An 18,841-nucleotide genomic window follows, 5' to 3' on the forward strand; every position below is an offset into this window, starting at 1 on the left:
AATATAACTACTATAATACTGCCCCCTATGTACAAGAATATAACTACTATAATACTGCCCCCTATGTACAGGAATATAACTACTATAATACTGCCCCCTATGTACAGGAATATAACTACTATAACACTGCCTCCTATGTACAAGAATATAACTACTATAATACTGTCCCCTATGTACAGGAATATAACTACTATAATACTGCCCCCTATGTACAAGAATATAACTACTATAATACTGCCCCCTATGTACAGGAATATAACTACTATAACACTGCCTCCTATGTACAAGAATATAACTACTATAATACTGTCCCCTATGTACAGGAATATAACTACTATAATACTGCCCCCTATGTACAAGAATATAACTACTATAATACTGCCCCCTATGTACAGGAATATAACTACTATAATACTGCCCCCTATGTACAAGAATATAACTACTATAATACTGCCCCCTATGTACAGGAATATAACTACTATAATACTGCCCCCTATGTACAGGAATATAACTACTATAACACTGCCTCCTATGTACAAGAATATAACTACTATAATACTGCCCCCTATGTACAGGAATATAACTACTATAATACTGCCCCCTATGTACAAGAATATAACTACTATAATACTGCCCCCTATGTACAAGAATATAACTACTATAATACTGCCCCCTATGTACAGGAATATAACTACTATAATACTGCCCCCTATGTACAAGAATATAACTACTATAATACTGCCCCCTATGTACAAGAATATAACTACTATAATACTGTCCCCTATGTACAGGAATATAACTACTATAATACTGCCCCCTATGTACAAGAATATAACTACTATAATACTGCCCCCTATGTACAGGAATATAACTACTATAATACTGCCTCTTATGTACAAGAATATAACTACTATAATACTGCCCCCTATGTACAAGAATATAACTACTATAATACTGCCCCATATGTACAAGAATATAACTACTATAATACTGCCCCCTGTGTACAGGACTATAACTACTATAATACTGCCCCCTATGTACAAGAATATAACTACTATAATACAGCCCCCTATGTACAGGAATATAACTACTATAATACTGCCCCCTATGTACAAGAATATAACTACTATAATACTGCCCCCTATGTACAAGAATATAACTACTATAATACTGCCCCTATGTACAGGAATATAACTACTATAATACTGCCCCCTATGTACAGGAATATAACTACTATAATACTGCCCCCTATGTACAGAATATAACTACTATAATACTGCCCCCTATGTACAAGAATATAACTACTATAATACTGCCCCCTATGTACAAGAATATAACTACTATAATACTGCTCCATATGTACAAGAATATAACTACTATAATACTGCCCCCTATGTACAAGAATATAACTACTATAATACTGCCCCCTATGTACAAGAATATAACTACTATAATACTGCCCCCTATGTACAAGAATATAACTACTATAATACTGCTCCATATGTACAAGAATATAACTACTATAATACTGCCCCCTATGTACAAGAATATAACTACTATAATACTGCCCCCTATGTACAAGAATATAACTACTATAATACTGCCCCCTATGTACAAGAATATAACTACTATAATACTCCCCCCTATGTACAAGAATATAACTACTATAATACTGCCCCCTATGTACAAGAATATAACTACTATAATACTGCCCCCTATGTACAAGAATATAACTACTATAATACTGCTCCATATGTACAAGAATATAACTACTATAATACTGCCCCCTATGTACAAGAATATAACTACTATAATACTGCCCCCTATGTACAGGAATATAACTACTATAATACTGCCCCCTATGTACAAGAATATAACTACTATAATACTGCCCCCTATGTACAAGAATATAACTACTATAATACTGCCCCCTATGTACAAGAATATAACTACTATAATACTGCCCCCTATGTACAAGAATATAACTACTATAATACTGCCCCCTATGTACAAGAATATAACTACTATAATACTGCCCCCTATGTACAAGAATATAACTACTATAATACTGCTCCATATGTACAAGAATATAACTACTATAATACTGCCCCCTATGTACAAGAATATAACTACTATAATACTGCCCCCTATGTACAAGAATATAACTACTATAATACTCCCCCCTATGTACAAGAATATAACTACTATAATACTGCCCCCTATGTACAAGAATATAACTACTATAATACTCCCCCCTATGTACAAGAATATAACTACTATAATACTGCCCCCTATGTACAAGAATATAACTACTATAATACTGCCCCCTATGTACAGGAATATAACTACTATAATACTGCCCCCTATGTACAAGAATATAACTACTATAATACTGCCCCCTATGTACAAGAATATAACTACTATAATACTGCCCCCTATGTACAGGAATATAACTACTATAATACTGCCTCCTATGTACAAGAATATAACTACTATAATACTGCCCCTATGTACAAGAATATAACTACTATAATACTGCTCCCTATGTACAGGAATATAACTACTATAATACTGCCCCCTATGTACAGGAATATAACTGCTATAATACTGCCCCTATGTACAAGAATATAACTACTATAATACTGCCCCCTATGTACAAGAATATAACTACTATAATACTGCCCCCTATGTACAGGAATATAACTACTATAATACTGCCCCCTATGTACAAGAATATAACTACTATAATACTGCCCCCTATGTACAAGAATATAACTACTATAATACTGCTCCCTATGTACAGGAATATAACTACTATAATACTGCCCCCTATGTACAAGAATATAACTACTATAATACTGACCCCTATGTACAGGAATATAACTACTATAATACTGCCCCCTATGTACAGGAATATAACTACTATAATACTGCCCCCTATGTACAGGGATATATCTACTATAATACTGCCCCCTATGTACAAGAATATAACTACTATAATACTGCCCCCTATGTACAGGAATATAACTACTATAATACTGCCCCTATGTACAGGAATATAACTACTATAATACTGCCCCCTGTGTTGGATATATTCGCTATCTCCGTGTATCAGTGGCTCAGGGTGATGCTGGTGTGAGATCAGGATAATCCCGGGCAGTATTCATACCAGTAATCCGGCCTGTTCCTGCAGGGGGGCACATGGCGGCCATTGTGTGAGGTGCCTGGATAAGCGGCTGCTCCAGGTGCTTATTATATTGGGATGAATGGAGATAAAACCGCCACTGTGTGCTATGGTGTTACCAGGCTCAGGGGATATCAGTGCACACAATCAGCAGTGGCTTCTCCTGGTTGATAAATATGAAAATCTTTCCTATGCCCATGGGGGATTGACCAACAAAGGCAGCCCCCACAGGCAAGGGAGAGGATTGTAAGCTCTTGGGCTCAGGCCACCAGCTGCAGGTATGAATAATGTACAAGGCAGGAGTGGAGGGTGACAGATAACATAAATTTCAGTATTTCTGTTGCCAGATTATTGGTTATTCCAGATTAATGATCAAACACTAAAAAATATATTGGACTGATAATTGTAGGTGACCTAAAAAAAATACCCAGGTGTTAAAGGGTTACACCATACATAGTCAGCGCGACTCAATATCACTGGGACTTGTAGTCCTCCACCTGCTAAGTGATGTCTGCAAACAATGCCCGCTATAAACACAAACAGGAGCCAAACCAAGCCTCCTCCTCATCCTCCCCCGCTCTGCCCGCGGCTGGGTGACCCCGCCACACACACAGGCAGCGCGGTGACGTCATAGTGACGCACGTACACAGACAGCAGCCGCCGGGCAGAATAGCAACGCCCGCAGCCGGGAATTGTGGGCGGAAGTGGCTTCAGCGGCCGCTCCATAGACTTCCGGTAACTGAGCCAATGAACAGACAGGACGGGAAAGAGCGCGGCGGCCATGTTGACTGTGGGCAGCAGCAAAATACCAGAATAATAAAACATTTGCTATAATAAAATATGAATTATGATGGTTATTAATAATGGAGAAGCCTCATTCTTACATTATTTGGTGTAAAATGCCATAAAGGGAATCTGTCCGATGTGGCTTCCATGGAGACAGGATGCAGATGGAGGATTTTGGTGAATTAGTAATAAATGAACTATGATCATATAAGAAACATTGCATCATGTCCTTAAAGGGGAACTCCTGCAGCAATAATGTAACCGTTTAGCCTCATTACAAATTATTTTACATAAGTATCTACCACACTGTGAGAAAGAGGGACAACATTTGTTTTTACCTCAGACACACCTTTTGTTCCTCCCTTTACACCACCCAGATGTTGTGCCCCTTCTGCTGCTTTCAATCTGTGGTTTCAGGAGCTTTGGAGGACCTTCACGCCGCGGTCACCCGTACTGCTAGGCGTCCGTTCATAACGCAACGCTAGTGCACAGGGGGAGGTCCTCGGGCCGAACGCACATGCGTTTCCAGAGAAACGCATGTGATCGGTTTATCAATCGCATGCGTTTCCCTGGAATGCATGTGCTTTCGGGCCGAGGACCTCCCCCTGTGCTCTAGCGTCGCATTATGAACGGACGCCTAGCGGTACGTGTGACCGCGGCCTCAAAGGTCCTGAAATCTCTCTTGTGTACATGCGTATTGAGAGCAGGAACAGATTATTCTGGGTGAAAATTTGGTGGGTGGTTTGGGAAGCCCTGGGCCCTGGGTCACTGCCCAACCACTGAGATTATAATCCACTACTGAGTGTCGGTTATTAATATCAGGATTATTGTGATCCAACAATCGGCGCCCAGGTGGCTTGTGGTTCTGTGTGATATTGCTTCACTAACCTACAGTTGTCATCAATATTTCAGTCGTCAAAAACACTTTAGAAGGGCTCTTCACTCTGGGCCATTTATGGCACATCCATCGTGTCTGACAGATGTGGGGTCATCGGCCTCTGGGGCTGCACCATCTTGTGACTGGAGGGGGGAGTTGACTGTACGTCATGAATGTTCAAGATCAGACTATCCCTTTAAGAAAAATCTTGATTAACATTCTAAAAGTGTTCAGGTGATCATGGAAGACCTTTCTAGAAGTTGAATGCTGCCTGAGGCCGGCGCCACACAGGGCGCTTTGTCTGTGCTTGCAAACGCAGACAAAGTCGCGCCCACCGGGGCGGGCCTCGGCCCGATCGCATCGGCGTTTCTATGGAAACGCCTGCGATCGGGAACGAGCCGCCGGTGTTTCGCGTTAAATCGGGAACGAGCCGCCGGTGTTTCGCGTTAAATTAACGCAAAACACCGGCGGCTCGTTCCCGATCGCAGGCGTTTCCATAGAAACGCCGATGCGATCGAGCCGAGGCCCGCCCCAGTGGGCGCGACTTTGTCTGCGTTTGCAAGCGCAGACAAAGCGCCCTGTGTGGTGCCGGCCTGAGGGCGCGTTCACACGTTGCGTTTTGACCTGCGTTTTCATTGCGTTTGAAACGCATATACAACAGCTGAGGAGAGGTGATTTGCCTAATTTCATCACTGTTAACGCATGCGTTAACAAAACGCATCATAAACGCTATGTTAACGCATGCGTTAACAAAGTGTTAACACATGCGTTTTGTTAACGCATGTGTTAACATTGCGTTTACAAACGTAAACGGTAATGTAATTAGGCAAATTACCTCACATCAGCTGTTGTATATGCGTTCCAAACGCAATGAAAACGCAACCAAAACGCAACGTGTGAACGCGCCCTGAGGATGTGATCTTGTATACCACTAGCATTGCATTTACAGACACAAGGGCGTGCCTCGGCCCCATTTCTTGTGCGTTTCCATGCGACTAGTAACCAGCAACCGATGCCTTGCATTTAAACAATACAAGACTACGGGTGTTTCACTGGAAAAGCATATGCGATCAGGCCAAGGTCCCGCGCTGTGTGCTAGCGTTGCGTCTAGTGGTGCGGTCACACGTGGAGTCGACACATGCATTTTGAAACGGAATACAACAGCCGAGAAGAGATTTGTCTAATTCCACTGCTGTTAACATAGTGTTTACAAAATGCATTTGTGTGCACCGTGTGACCGCGCCCTGAATGGCAAAACTCAGAGCAGGTCCTAGTCCTACCCGTATCTGCAGCTCAGGGTGCTGTCACACGTCGCGTTTACTGCATGCGTTTAAAAACGCATTGCTACAGCTGAAGGGATATTTCCCTAATTAAACAGCTGTTAATGCTCGTGTTTACAAAACGCATGTGTTAACATCGCGGTTAACGCATCCGTTAACAATGCGTTAACAACCGCATGCGTTAACCGCGATGTTAACGCATGCGTTAACAATGCGTTAACGCTTGCGTTTTGTAAACGCAAGCGTTAACAGCTGTTTAATTAGGGAAATACCCCTTCAGCTGTAGCAATGCGTTTTTAAACGCATGCAGTAAACGCGACGTGTGACCGCACCCTCAGGCTGCCATCAGTGTGTGAGCAGAAGTCACTGAGGACATGCAGGTCATTTGTTTGTCTGCTGATATCCTTAGTCTGGGCAGTATGGACGCCACATTGTGAGTATTTTACGGACTCAATCCACCCACATGAAGAAGCTACATAAGTACTTGCTTTCATGCATAGAAATGCTGCACGTGATTTCCGTGATGCTGACAGCTTGTTATCAGGCATTTCCATTGCTCTCCGGCTCCAGCGCGCGGCATTGATCCTGGCTGGTGGCACAGAGGTGACACCGGTGACTGACACCTGACAGGCGGCCCATCTCCCACCTGTATAGTGAGCGTCACGACCCGGCTGACTCACTGCGACTCTCTCAGTGCATAAAGGATTTCTGAAAATAAACTCATCCCAATTATATATAAGGGGAATCTCACGACTGCGCCGCATCTCCCAACGTCATATACATTTTATATTTTATAGATGTTTCCGCTACAATTGTATCCAGCTGTGAGCTCCAAACAGCACAAATCTCTTTTGTGTCCTGTACGCCATAGCTCTGAAACATTGTAACAAACCCTCAACAGTGTGACTTCTGTGCTGCCACACGGGGCGTTCTTGGACCATTTTTGGACAGACTGAAAATGCATGTGTTATGTATGTTTACCGCGCGTTTGGCTGCTTTGAACCTCTTTATCTTCAATTCTAGAAGTGTAGGTAGCCGTGAGACGGATGGTAAACATACAAAATCGCATCTATTTAGAAACGGTCCAAAAATGCACCCATGTGGCAGCACCCTAAGGCTGGGTGAGGTAAATTCTTAACCTTTTTAATGTTGTGATGTTTTCATGGCTGAGATCATATGGTGACAGAGGAGCAGGTACCATAAAAATCTGATTTGGAGAACGCATAGATGGGGATCCTGCAAACATAGAGAAACAGCGCCACCACATGGATATTTATGGTGACTGCAGTGAAAGTGTGTCCATTTGTGTGTAAATTTGTGTTCTTTTCATATTAGTGATGGGAAGTCCGGCTCTTCTTAGTGAGCTGGTTCATTAGGCTCCGCTCACTAAGAAGAGCCGGCTCTTCTGGTTCCTGAACGGCTTCCTATTAAATATATAATAGGGAGCCTCAGGCCAAAAAGGGTGATGCCACACATGGCGGTTTGAACCCGTTTTTGGTCCGTTTTAAAGCAGTCCGTTAAAAAACGCATGCGGTTTTTGAAAAAGCATCTGTTTTTTACCCGTTTTAATTAAGATAATTGGTAAAACCTGTCAAAAACGCATGCGTTTTTTAACGGACGGCTTTAAAACGGACCAAAAACGGCTTCAAAACACCATGTGAGGCATCACCCTAAGTCACCCCACACCACTCCACTTTTAACCCGATTTCATCTGTTTGGAAGGGGCGTGGTGAGTCGATTAGAGGCGGGGTCTAGGTGAGCGTTCAGCTCACTAAGGACAGCCGACTCCTGTCATTCACGCCGGCTCGTTCACGAAGGACCCATCACTAATTCAGGTATTGTCTTATACCTGATGAAGAGACCTAAGAAGTATCAAAAACTTGCTACTTACATCATCCTTTTTAGCCAATGAAAGGTATCAACAACAGCTTTATTCTAGACTCCATTAAATTCATTAGGGCCATTGAATGGCAAAACTGGTTCAAGACTTACAGATTAACTCCACAGCACCAGTGTCTGATTATGTAGGGACCCCCCACTAATTACAAGAAAAAGGATCACACCTGATGCACATCCAAACTTTTGTGACCATGGGGTCCCTTCAGAGGAGGGACTCAGGGTCCTTTTTGGCTTAGGCAGTGGTTGCACAGAACTAGTCCTCCTCACGAGTCCAATGGAATATGCAGGAGTGATGGGTCGTTCGCGAACAAGCCGCCAACGGAGAGCCGGCTCATTCGCGTGAACGACCTGAGCCAGCTCGCCGATGGCTCACTAAACCCCGTCCCTAAACGTCTCACCACGCCGTCTTTAACATGATAAACTCATGTTAAAAGTGATGTGGTGTCGGGTGACTGACTGGACTGCGGCTCCCTATTATATATTTAATAGGGAGCCGTTCAGGCTCTACTACAGTTACTAGGAATACTACTATGAATAATAAATACTACTACTCCCAGCATCACCATTGAGCACACCATTAGATTGTGTCCCTGTATTTATTGGGCTGCTCCATTCACTACATATGGTACAGGATGGATATGATATTGTACAAAGTATATACTGCTCTCTAGTCCCCTCCACAGTATATGAATGCGATATAAGACATATACAGGTCCAGGCCGCAGCGCGCCATACACACAGATAGCCGGAACCTTGCGAGCACGGAACCTTTGTCCCGGAGTTATAGAGCGGATGGGGGAAGAAAATAAGCGACGGACCAGATACAAACCCGGCTGTTTCCGGTGTCACGAGTGAGCCGGTGAGTGTCCCGTGTGCTGGGGTGACAGTGGCCCGGACAGGGTGTGGCCAGTGACGGGTGTGCGGGCTCTGGGCCTCGTCTCCCGCCTTTACACAGGTCGCGCGACTGGTGCGCTCTGCTTCTCCTTCCCCCTTCAACTTTATCCATGTTTACACCTGCAACTGCGCGCTGCATCTTCTTGTTAATAGGAGACTTACTATGACTTGTAGCCCTCCTGCAGAGGAGTATCTGGGACTTGTGGGTCTCCTGTAGAGGACTATCTGGGACTTGTGGTCCTCCTGCAGAGGAGTATCTGGGACTTGTGGGTCTCCTGTAGAGGACTATCTGGGACTTGTGGTCCTCCTGCAGAGGAGTATCTGGGACTTGTGGGTCTCCTGTAGAGGACTATCTGGGACTTGTGGTCCTCCTGCAGAGGACTATCTGGGACTTGTGAGTCTCCTGCGGAGGACTATCTGGGACTTGTGGCCCTCCTGCAGAGGACTATCTGGGACTTGTGGTCCTCCTACAGAGGACTATCTGGGACTTGTGGCCCTCCTGCAGAGGACTATCTGGGACTTGTGGCCCTCCTGCAGAGGACTATCTGGGACTTGTGGCCCTCCTGCAGAGGACTATCTGGGACTTGTGGCCCTCCTGCAGAGGACTATCTGGGACTTGTGGCCCTCCTGCAGAGGACTATCTGGGACTTGTGGCCCTCCTGCAGAGGACTATCTGGGACTTGTGGCCCTCCTGCAGAGGACTATCTGGGACTTGTGGCCCTCCTGCAGAGGACTATCTGGGACTTGTGGCCCTCCTGCAGAGGACTATCTGGGACTTGTGGCCCTCCTGCAGAGGACTATCTGGGACTTGTGGCCCTCCTGCAGAGGACTATCTGGGACTTGTGGCCCTCCTGCAGAGGACTATCTGGGACTTGTGGCCCTCCTGCAGAGGACTATCTGGGACTTGTGGTCCTCCTGCACAGGACTTTTATGGGACTTGTGGTCCTCCTGCACAGGACTTTTATGGGACTTGTGTTCCTCCTGCAGATCTTGGATGTGACTCATCTTCTCTCTTCCGTTTTGCAGGTCCCGTTTCCTGGTCGGTCTTGCCCAGCACCCGCACTGTTCCTGTCTGTTGCTTAGTGGCGCCCCCTCTCTGCCATTCCCAGATCAGCATGGTCTTTCTCATCCCTGGTCAGTAGAACCGCTCTAGTGGAGACCCTCAGCGGCGTCTGGAAGGGGGCCAGTGGCCGTGGACCCGTCATGGAGAAGATGGCGCGGGTCACCACGGCCCTGGGCGGTAACACCCTGACAGGCCGCACCATGTTCTGTCACCTGGACGCCCCCTCCAATGCCATCGGCGTGTGCCGCGATGCCTCTTCGGTGGTGGTGGCCGGACGGAACATTTTCAAGATCTACACCATGGAAGAAGACCACTTTGCCGAAAAGTTTAACCTGAGGGTGGGCCGCAAGCCGTCCCTGAACTTCAGCTGCGCGGACGTGGTGTGGCATCAGATGGACGAGAACCTCCTGGCCACGGCGGCCACCAATGGTGTGGTGGTGACCTGGAACCTGGACAAGCCGTCCCGGAACAAGCAGGACCAGCTCTTCACCGAGCACAAGAGGACGGTGAACAAGGTCTGCTTCCACCCCACCGAGGTCTACATGCTGCTCAGCGGATCCCAAGACGGATTCATGAAGTGCTTTGATCTCCGCAAGAAGGACTCGGTCAGCACCTTTTCAGGTGATCGCTCAGGACCTCACACACTACAAACACGGGGCCATACATGGTATAGTGGCTGCACCTAGTATTACAGCTGCAAACAGGTCATGTAACACCTGAACGTGACATCACTGTCTTGCAATAATGAGGGCGTTGGACCCCCATAATCTGAAATACATTACCTATGCTCACAGGACAACATCGCTAACAGTAATTAAATTAAATTGGTAGAGTGAAGGCCCAGACCCGGGGACACTGCCTGCATAGATCTGGGGATTTGTTGTGACTGTCGGTCTCTTATCCTCAGGTCAGTCGGAGAGCGTGAGAGACGTCCAGTTCAGCATCCGAGATTACTTCACCTTCGCTGCTACCTTTGAGAATGGGAACGTCCAACTGTGGGACATCCGGAGGCCGGACCGATGCGAGCGCATGTTCACTGCCCATAACGGTCCCGTCTTCTGCTGTGACTGGCACCCAGAGGACAGGTATGTGCCCGCAAATCACACCGTCAGATCTAGTAGCTTGTACGGCAGCTCTCCAGAGTGTGCATCACTGCAGCTACCTCCCCCCTCTCACAGCACCACAGCATTCTGTACCTGCAGCTCCATCTCCCCTCTCACAGCACCACAGCATTCTGTACCTGCAGCTCCATCTCCCCTCTCACAGCACCACAGAATTCTGTACCTGCAGCTCCATCTCCCCTCTCACAGAAACCACAGCATTCTGTACCTGCAGCTCCATCTCCCCTCTCACAGCACCACAGCATTCTGACCTGCAGCTCCATCTCCCCTCTCACAGCAAACAGCATTCTGTACCTGCAGCTCCATCTCCCCTCTCACAGCACCACAGCATTCTGTACCTGCAGTTCCATTTCCCCTCACAGCACCACAACATTCTGTACCTGCAGCTCCTTTTCCCCTTTCACAGCACCACAGCATTCTGTACCTGCAGCTCCATTTCACCTCTCACAGCACCACAACATTCTGTACCTGCAGCTCCTTCTCCCCTCACAGCACCACAACATTCTGTACCTGCAGCTCCATCTCCCCTCTCACAGCACCACAACATTCTGTACCTGCAGCTCCTTCTCCCCTCACAGCACCACAACATTCTGTACCTGCAGCTCCATCTCCCCTCTCACAGCACCACAGCATTCTGTACCTGCAGCTCCATCTCCCCTCTCACAGCACCACAACATTCTGTACCTGCAGCTCCTTCTCCCCTCTCACAGTACCACAACATTCTGTACCTGCAGCTCCTTCTCCCCTCTCACAGCACCACAACATTCTGTACCTGCAGCTCCTTCTCCCCTCTCACAGTACCACAACATTCTGTACCTGCAGCTCCTTCTCCCCTCTCACAGTGGGGAGGGAGCTGCAAGTACTGAATGCTATGGTACTATCACAGCATTCAGTCCCTGCAGCTCCCTCCCCACTATGACAACATTCAGTCCCTGCAGCTCCCTCAGCATCAGCCCTTCCCGTCTGACAGAACTCAAGGCCCCTGAGACCGAGAGCCGCCCCTGGCACAATGTGGGTCAGTTTTCATATCATCATCCCTAATCATAAAATCCCTTTAAGTCTTTACCCTCTGACCACTACCTTGCAGGGGCTGGCTCGCCACCGGGGGTCGTGACAAGATGGTGAAAGTGTGGGACATGAACACCAACCGCGCCAAGGAGATCTACTGCGTGCAGACCATCGCCTCTGTGGCCCGGGTGAAGTGGCGACCTGAAAGGAAGTACCACCTGGCCACGTGCTCCATGATGGTGGACCACAACATCTATGTCTGGGACGTCCGCCGCCCTTACATACCCTTCGCCACTTTCGAGGAGCACAAGGACGTGACGACGGGCATCATATGGCGCCACTCGCATGACCCGTACTTCATGCTCTCGGGATCTAAGGACAGCACCTTGTACCAGCACATCTTCAGGGACGCTCGCCGGCCCATAGACCGCGCCAATCCTGAGGGGCTCTGCTACGGGCTCCTTGGTGACCTGGCTTTTGCTGCTAAGGAGAGTCTGATCTCTTCATCATCCTCCTCATCCCATGACTCCAATAGGAAGCCGTACGACAGGCGGCACCCCATCTTCTTCCTGAGGAAGCAGGACCCCACCGAGCAGTTTGAGAACATCTCCAGTAGTCTCATGGTGTTCGAGGCCGGGGGAGAGGACATGGGATGGTTCGTGGCTACGGCGGAGAGGTACGCCCTGGCTGGGAAACCGCTGGCGGAACTGTGCGACCACAATGCCAAGGTGGCACGAGAGCTGAACAGATGGCAGGTGAGATGCACCCCATAAGGACTTCTTCTTGGGGGGTTGTCCCCCATTCCCCTCCCCTTCAGAGTGTAACCTCTCCCACTACCTCCCTCCAGGTGGCGCAGACCTGGACCATGCTGAGGATCATCTACAGCTGCCCGGGCACGGTGCCACCGGCCAACCTCAACCACAGCCTGGGAAAGAGCGGGAACTCCCTGCCCAGGTGAGACGTCGCCCCCTCTACCTGGTGTGTTAGCCGTATCTCCAGACTCCCCCATTACTATAACCTTCTCTGTGCAGCTTTAACATGAAGGACATGCCCCCCGGGATGGGCAGCGAGGCTCGGCTGGAGCACAACAAGGGGGACAGCCGGGCGGACAGCATCATGATGGACTCCACCGCCATTAACAATGATGGTAAGTGACTGATCCAGCTCCGTGCCCAGTGTATTGCTGCACTACTGACCCATCTACTGCCCCCACAGAGAACGAGGAGACAGAAGGCAGCGACGTCCCTGCTGACTACCTCCTGGGGGACGTGGAGGGGGACGAGGACGAGCTCTACCTGGTGGATCACGACCATCCACACCGTGAGTATTATAACATAACCATTACTATACATCCATTATAGAATAGTGAGTGCAGCTCTGGAGTATAATACAGGATGTAACTCAGGATCAGTACAGGATAAGTAATGTCATGTATGTACACAGTGACTGCACCAGCAGCAGAATAGTGAGTGCAGCTCTGGGGTATAATACAGGATGTAACTCAGGATCAGTACAGGATAAGTAATGTCATGTATGTACACAGTGACTGCACCAGCAGAATAGTGAGTGCAGCTCTGGGGTATAATACAGGATGTAACTCAGGATCAGTACAGGATAAGTAATGTCATGTATGTACACAGTGACTGCACCAGCAGCAGAATAGTGAGTGCAGCTCTGGAGTATAATACAGGATGTAACTCAGGATCAGTACAGGATAAGTAATGTCATGTATGTACACAGTGACTGCACCAGCAGCAGAATAGTGAGTGCAGCTCTGGAGTATAATACAGGATGTAACTCAGGATCAGTATAGGATACGTAATGTCATGTATGTACACAGTGACTGCACCAGCAGCAGAATAGTGAGTGCAGCTCTGGGGTATAATACAGGATGTAACTCAGGATCAGTACAGGATAAGTAATGTCATGTATGTACACAGTGACTGCACCAGCAGCAGCAGCAGAATAGTGAGTGCAGCTCTGGAGTATAATACAGGATGTAACTCAGGATCAGTACAGGATTAGTAATGTCATGTATGTACACAGTGACTGCCCCAGCAGCAGAATAGTGAGTGCAGCTCTGGAGTATAATACAGGATGTAACTCAGGATCAGTACAGGATAAGTAATGTCATGTATGTACACAGTGACTGCACCAGCAGCAGAATAGTGAGTGCAGCTCTGGGGTATAATACAGGATGTAACTCAGGATCAGTACAGGATAAGTAATGTCATGTATGTACACAGTGACTGCACCAGCAGCAGAATAGTGAGTGCAGCTCTGGGTATAATACAGGATGTAACTCAGGATCAGTACAGGATAAGTAATGTCATGTATGTACAGTGACTGCACCAGCAGCAGAATAGTGAGTGCAGCTCTGGGTATAATGCCGGATGCTCTTGTTACAGCGGAGGAGCAGGAGTATGTCCTCCCCCAGGAAGGTTTTCCTCTTCGGCATGAGATTACGGATAACCCTTCGGCTCTGGATCACCTCCAGGAGAAGGCGGACTCCCCCCATGTGAGCGGCAATGAGGCGGAGACGGTTTCCCTGACCCCGGTGGAGTCCTTCTCCCTCATCTCCATCTCTCACGCTCTGTATGAGAACCGTCTGCCCTCTGACTTCTTTAACCCCACGGTGCGGGACATGCTGTGTCACTATGCGGAGCAGGGGGACGTGCAGATGGCGGCCTCTGTCCTCATCGTGCTGGGAGATCGGATCCGCAAGGAGATAGACGAGCAGATGCAGGTAACGGCACAACACAAAGAAGGGAAAGGAAAAAGGTCTAGGGAATCTGTCAGCCAATCTTCAGCAGCAGGACTGAAAGATGGTTTATATTCCAGGATTGCAGCTGTGCGGACGTGTCCTCACACTGCTGTGCTCTCTGCAATGAACTGTTACACACCACCTCCCACTGTGCTCTGGATAGAAATGTGATGTAAAAATGTAGGCCTACCAACCTGAGGCCTTATTGTATACAACACTAGGTGAGGGTTTAGTGCATAGAGCACAGCAGTGTGAGGACATCGCCCCCCCCCCCCCCCCGCCAGTACAGTGTAATCCTGGAATATTAATCCATATATCACAGTCCTGTGTGCTAACAACACACACAAAAATATGATTACACAACTATCCAGGGACAATACCTAACACTGCCTGCAGAGAGCACAGAGCACAGCAGTGTGTGGTCTGGTTACACATCTCTCCAGGGACAATACATAACACTGGCTGCAGAGAGCACAGAGCACAGCAGTGTGAGGTCTGATTACACATCTCTCCAGGGACAATACATAACACTGGGTGCAGAGAGCACAGAGCACAGCAGTGTGAGGTATGATTACACATCTCTCCAGGGACAATACATAACACTGGGTGCAGAGAGCACAGAGCACAGCAGTGTGAGGTCTGATTACACATCTCTCCAGGGACAATACATAACAGTGGCGGCACAGAGCACAGCAGTGTGAGGTCTGATTACACATCTCTCCAGGGACAATACATAACACTGGCTGCAGAGAGCACAGAGCACAGCAGTGTGAGGTCTGATTACACATCTCTCCAGGGACAATGCATAACACTGGCTGCAGAGAGCACAGAGCACAGCAGTGTGAGGTCTGATTACACATCTCTCCAGGGACAATACATAACACTGGCTGCAGAGAGCACAGAGCACAGCAGTGTGAGGTCTGATTACACATCTCTCCAGGGACAATACATAACACTGGGTGCAGAGAGCACAGAACACAGCAGTGTGAGGTCTGATTACACATCTCTCCAGGGACAGTACATAACACTGGCTGCAGAGAGCACAGAGCACAGCAGTGTGAGGTCTGATTACACATCTCTCCAGGGACAATACATAACACTGGGTGCAGAGAGCACAGAGCACAGCAGTGTGAGATCTGATTACACATCTCTCCAGGGACAATACATAACACTGGCTGCAGAGAGCACAGAGCACAGCAGTGTGAGGTCTGATTACACATCTCTCCAGGGACAATACATAACACTGGCTGCAGAGAGCACAGAGCACAGCAGTGTGAGGTCTGATTACACATCTCTCCAGGGACAATACATAACACTGGGTGCAGAGAGCACAGAACACAGCAGTGTGAGGTCTGATTACACATCTCTCCAGGGACAGTACATAACACTGGCTGCAGAGAGCACAGAGCACAGCAGTGTGAGGTCTGATTACACATCTCTCCAGGGACAATACATAACACTGGGTGCAGAGAGCACAGAGCACAGCAGTGTGAGATCTGATTACACATCTCTCCAGGGACAATACATAACACTGGCTGCAGAGAGCACAGAGCACAGCAGTGTGAGGTCTGATTACACATCTCTCCAGGGACAATACATAACACTGGCTGCAGAGAGCACAGAGCACAGCAGTGTGAGGTCTGATTACACATCTCTCCAGGGACAATACATAACACTGGCTGCAGAGAGCACAGAGCACAGCAGTGTGAGGTATGATTACACATCTCTCCAGGGACAGTACATAACACTGGCTGCAGAGAGCACAGAGCACAGCAGTGTGAGGTCTGATTACACATCTCTCCAGGGAAAGTACATAACACTGGCTGCAGAGAGCACAGAGCACAGCAGTGTGAGGTCTGATTACACATCTCTCCAGGGACAATACATAACACTGGCTGCAGAGAGCACAGAGCACAGCAGTGTGAGGTCTGATTACACATCTCTCCAGGGACAATACATAACAGTGGCGGCACAGAGCACAGCAGTGTGAGGTATGATTACACATCTCTCCAGGGACAATACATAACACTGGCTACAGACAGCACAGAGCACAGCAGTGTGAGGTCTGATTACACATCTCTCCAGGGACAATACATAACACTGGCTGCAGAGAGCACAGAGCACAGCAGTGTGAGGTCTGATTACACATCTCTCCAGGGACAATACATAACACTGGCTGCAGAGAGCACAGAGCACAGCAGTGTGAGGTCTGATTACACATCTCTCCAGGGACAATACATAACACTGGCTGCAGAGAGCACAGAGCACAGCAGTGTGAGGTCTGATTACACATCTCTCCAGGGACAATACATAACACTGGATGCAGAGAGCACAGAGCACAGCAGTGTGAGGTCTGATTACACATCTCTCCAGGGACAATACATAACACTGGCTGCAGTCTGCATGGTCCCGCCTGCTTACAGATCCCTTTAAGGCGGGTGTCTCTCGTCTTTTTGGCAGGAGCACTGGTTCACGTCTTACATCGACCTGCTGCAGCGCTTCAAGCTGTGGAACGTCTCCAACCAGGTGATCAAACTGAGCACGTGCAGCGCCATCAACTGCCTGAACCAGGCGTCCACCACCCTGCACATCAACTGCAGCAACTGCAAGCGGCCAATGAGCAACAAGGGCTGGATCTGTGACCGGTGAGTGCGGCCGCCGGGGGGCGCTATACTGTCTGCATGTTACACTCTGCCATAACCCGCATGTGCCCTTCCTCCCCAGGTGCCGGCAGTGTGCCAGTATGTGCGCCGTGTGCCACCACGTGGTGAAGGGCCTCTTTGTCTGGTGCCAGGGCTGCGGGCACGGCGGCCACCTTCAGCACATCATGAACTGGATGCAGAAGAAATCGCACTGTCCAGCGGGCTGCGGCCACCTCTGTGAATACAGCTGAAGATAAACTGTGTATATAGGAGCTCACTAGCGCCCCCTGTTACCCGCACTGCAGTACAGAGGTTCCCATTTTGTATCGGTACGTTCCGATTCCCCCTGTATATACCAGTCTGTATACAGGAGGTGCTGCTGCTGCTGGAGGACTGTAGGACCCCCGGGGGCGTACGAGTGGTTGAAGCTCCAGTCAGAGCTGCCTGTTCCTCTAGAGTTCTGTGTTTTTTTAAAATCGTTTCATCTGTTTTATGGCAGCGCCTCCTCCCTGCTGCAGCATCACACGGCGTCTACGGAGTCCTCATGGGTCTGACCGCAGGGTCTTCTAACCGCGACTGAGAGGATAGGACCCAGGACAAAGGGCTGATCACCCCATCATCTCATAGATTACAGCATCTCTAGCCGTCTCTTTCCTTTCTCTCACTCCCGTTTCCCATTTTTTTGGTCTTCTTTCTTTTCCTCCACGGTCTCTTCTCTCTTCATCTAACTTCTTGTTTCCTTCATCCTTTCCTTCTCTCCCTCTCACTCTCTCATCCCCTTCCCGCCCTCTCGTCGCCCTCTCCCGCCCTCCCGTCGGCCCCTCCCGCCCTCTCGTCGGCCCCTCGTCGCCCCCCGCTTCTGTCGCCCTCTCGTCGCCCCCCGCTTCTGTCGCCCTCTCGTCGCCCCCCGCTTCTGTCGCCCTCTCGTCGCCCCCCGCTTCTGTCGCCCTCTCGTCGCCCCCCGCTTCTGTCGCCCTCTCGTCGCCCCCCGCTTCTGTCGCCCTCTCGTCGCCCCCCGCTTCTGTCGCCCTCTCGTCGCCCCCCGCTTCTGTCGCCCTCTCGGCGCCCCCCGCTTCTGTCGCCCTCTCGTCGCCCCCCGCTTCTGTCGCCCTCTCGTCGCCCCCCGCTTCTGTCGCCCTCTCGTCGCCCCCCGCTTCTGTCGCCCTCTCGTCGCCCCCCGCTTCTGTCGCCCTCTCGTCGCCCCCCGCTTCTGTCGCCCTCTCGTCGCCCCCCGCTTCTGTCGCCCCCCGCTTCTGTCGCCCTCTCGTCGCCCCCCGCTTCTGTCGCCCCCCCGCTTCTCCCACTCTCTCCTCGCCCTCTCGT

At 48.9% G+C, this 18,841-nt stretch overlaps 2 protein-coding genes across 4 annotated transcripts in view; one reads left to right on the forward strand and one right to left on the reverse strand.

The window, feature by feature from the left end:
- The window catches only part of FBXL16 (F-box and leucine rich repeat protein 16), a 67,467-nt gene extending 63,687 nt beyond the window's left edge, over window positions 1–3,780 (reverse strand). Inside the window, exon 1 of the mRNA XM_072119703.1 lies at window positions 3,170–3,780. The gene's annotated coding sequence lies outside the window, so the exon portion shown is untranslated. The remainder of the gene's footprint in view (window positions 1–3,169) is intronic.
- A 4,986-nt stretch (window positions 3,781–8,766) lies between these two features.
- On the forward strand, window positions 8,767–18,565 carry WDR24 (WD repeat domain 24). Of its 3 annotated transcripts, none has more exons than XM_072119704.1 (10): window positions 8,767–8,885; window positions 9,947–10,604; window positions 10,891–11,068; window positions 12,192–12,867; window positions 12,960–13,066; window positions 13,144–13,259; window positions 13,328–13,432; window positions 14,521–14,858; window positions 17,337–17,521; window positions 17,601–18,565. In XM_072119704.1, the coding sequence occupies exons 2-10, from the start codon at window positions 10,124–10,126 to the stop codon at window positions 17,767–17,769; spliced, it is 2,355 nt and encodes a 784-aa protein (XP_071975805.1). In that variant the 5' UTR covers window positions 8,767–8,885; window positions 9,947–10,123; the 3' UTR covers window positions 17,770–18,565. The 3 variants fall into 3 exon arrangements, with proteins under 3 accessions (XP_071975805.1, XP_071975806.1, XP_071975807.1); XM_072119705.1 differs by lacking the exon at window positions 8,767–8,885 and adding an exon at window positions 8,892–8,981; XM_072119706.1 differs by lacking the exon at window positions 8,767–8,885 and adding an exon at window positions 8,902–8,993.
- Window positions 18,566–18,841: the final 276 nt, after the last annotated feature.

This window comes from Engystomops pustulosus, chromosome 8 (genome assembly GCF_040894005.1).
Source record: "Engystomops pustulosus chromosome 8, aEngPut4.maternal, whole genome shotgun sequence".
In the NCBI taxonomy this organism is placed as follows: domain Eukaryota; kingdom Metazoa; phylum Chordata; class Amphibia; order Anura; family Leptodactylidae; genus Engystomops; species Engystomops pustulosus.

Excerpts from the sequence above, each read along its gene's own strand:
- WDR24 (XM_072119704.1), top strand. The coding sequence starts at position 10,124 with ATGGAGAAGATGGCGCGGGTCACCACGGCCCTGGGCGGTAACACCCTG. Across the intron at positions 10,605-10,890 it reads CTCGGTCAGCACCTTTTCAG|GTCAGTCGGAGAGCGTGAGA; the intron begins GTGATCGCTCAG and ends TCTTATCCTCAG. Across the intron at positions 14,859-17,336 it reads AGATAGACGAGCAGATGCAG|GAGCACTGGTTCACGTCTTA; the intron begins GTAACGGCACAA and ends TCTTTTTGGCAG.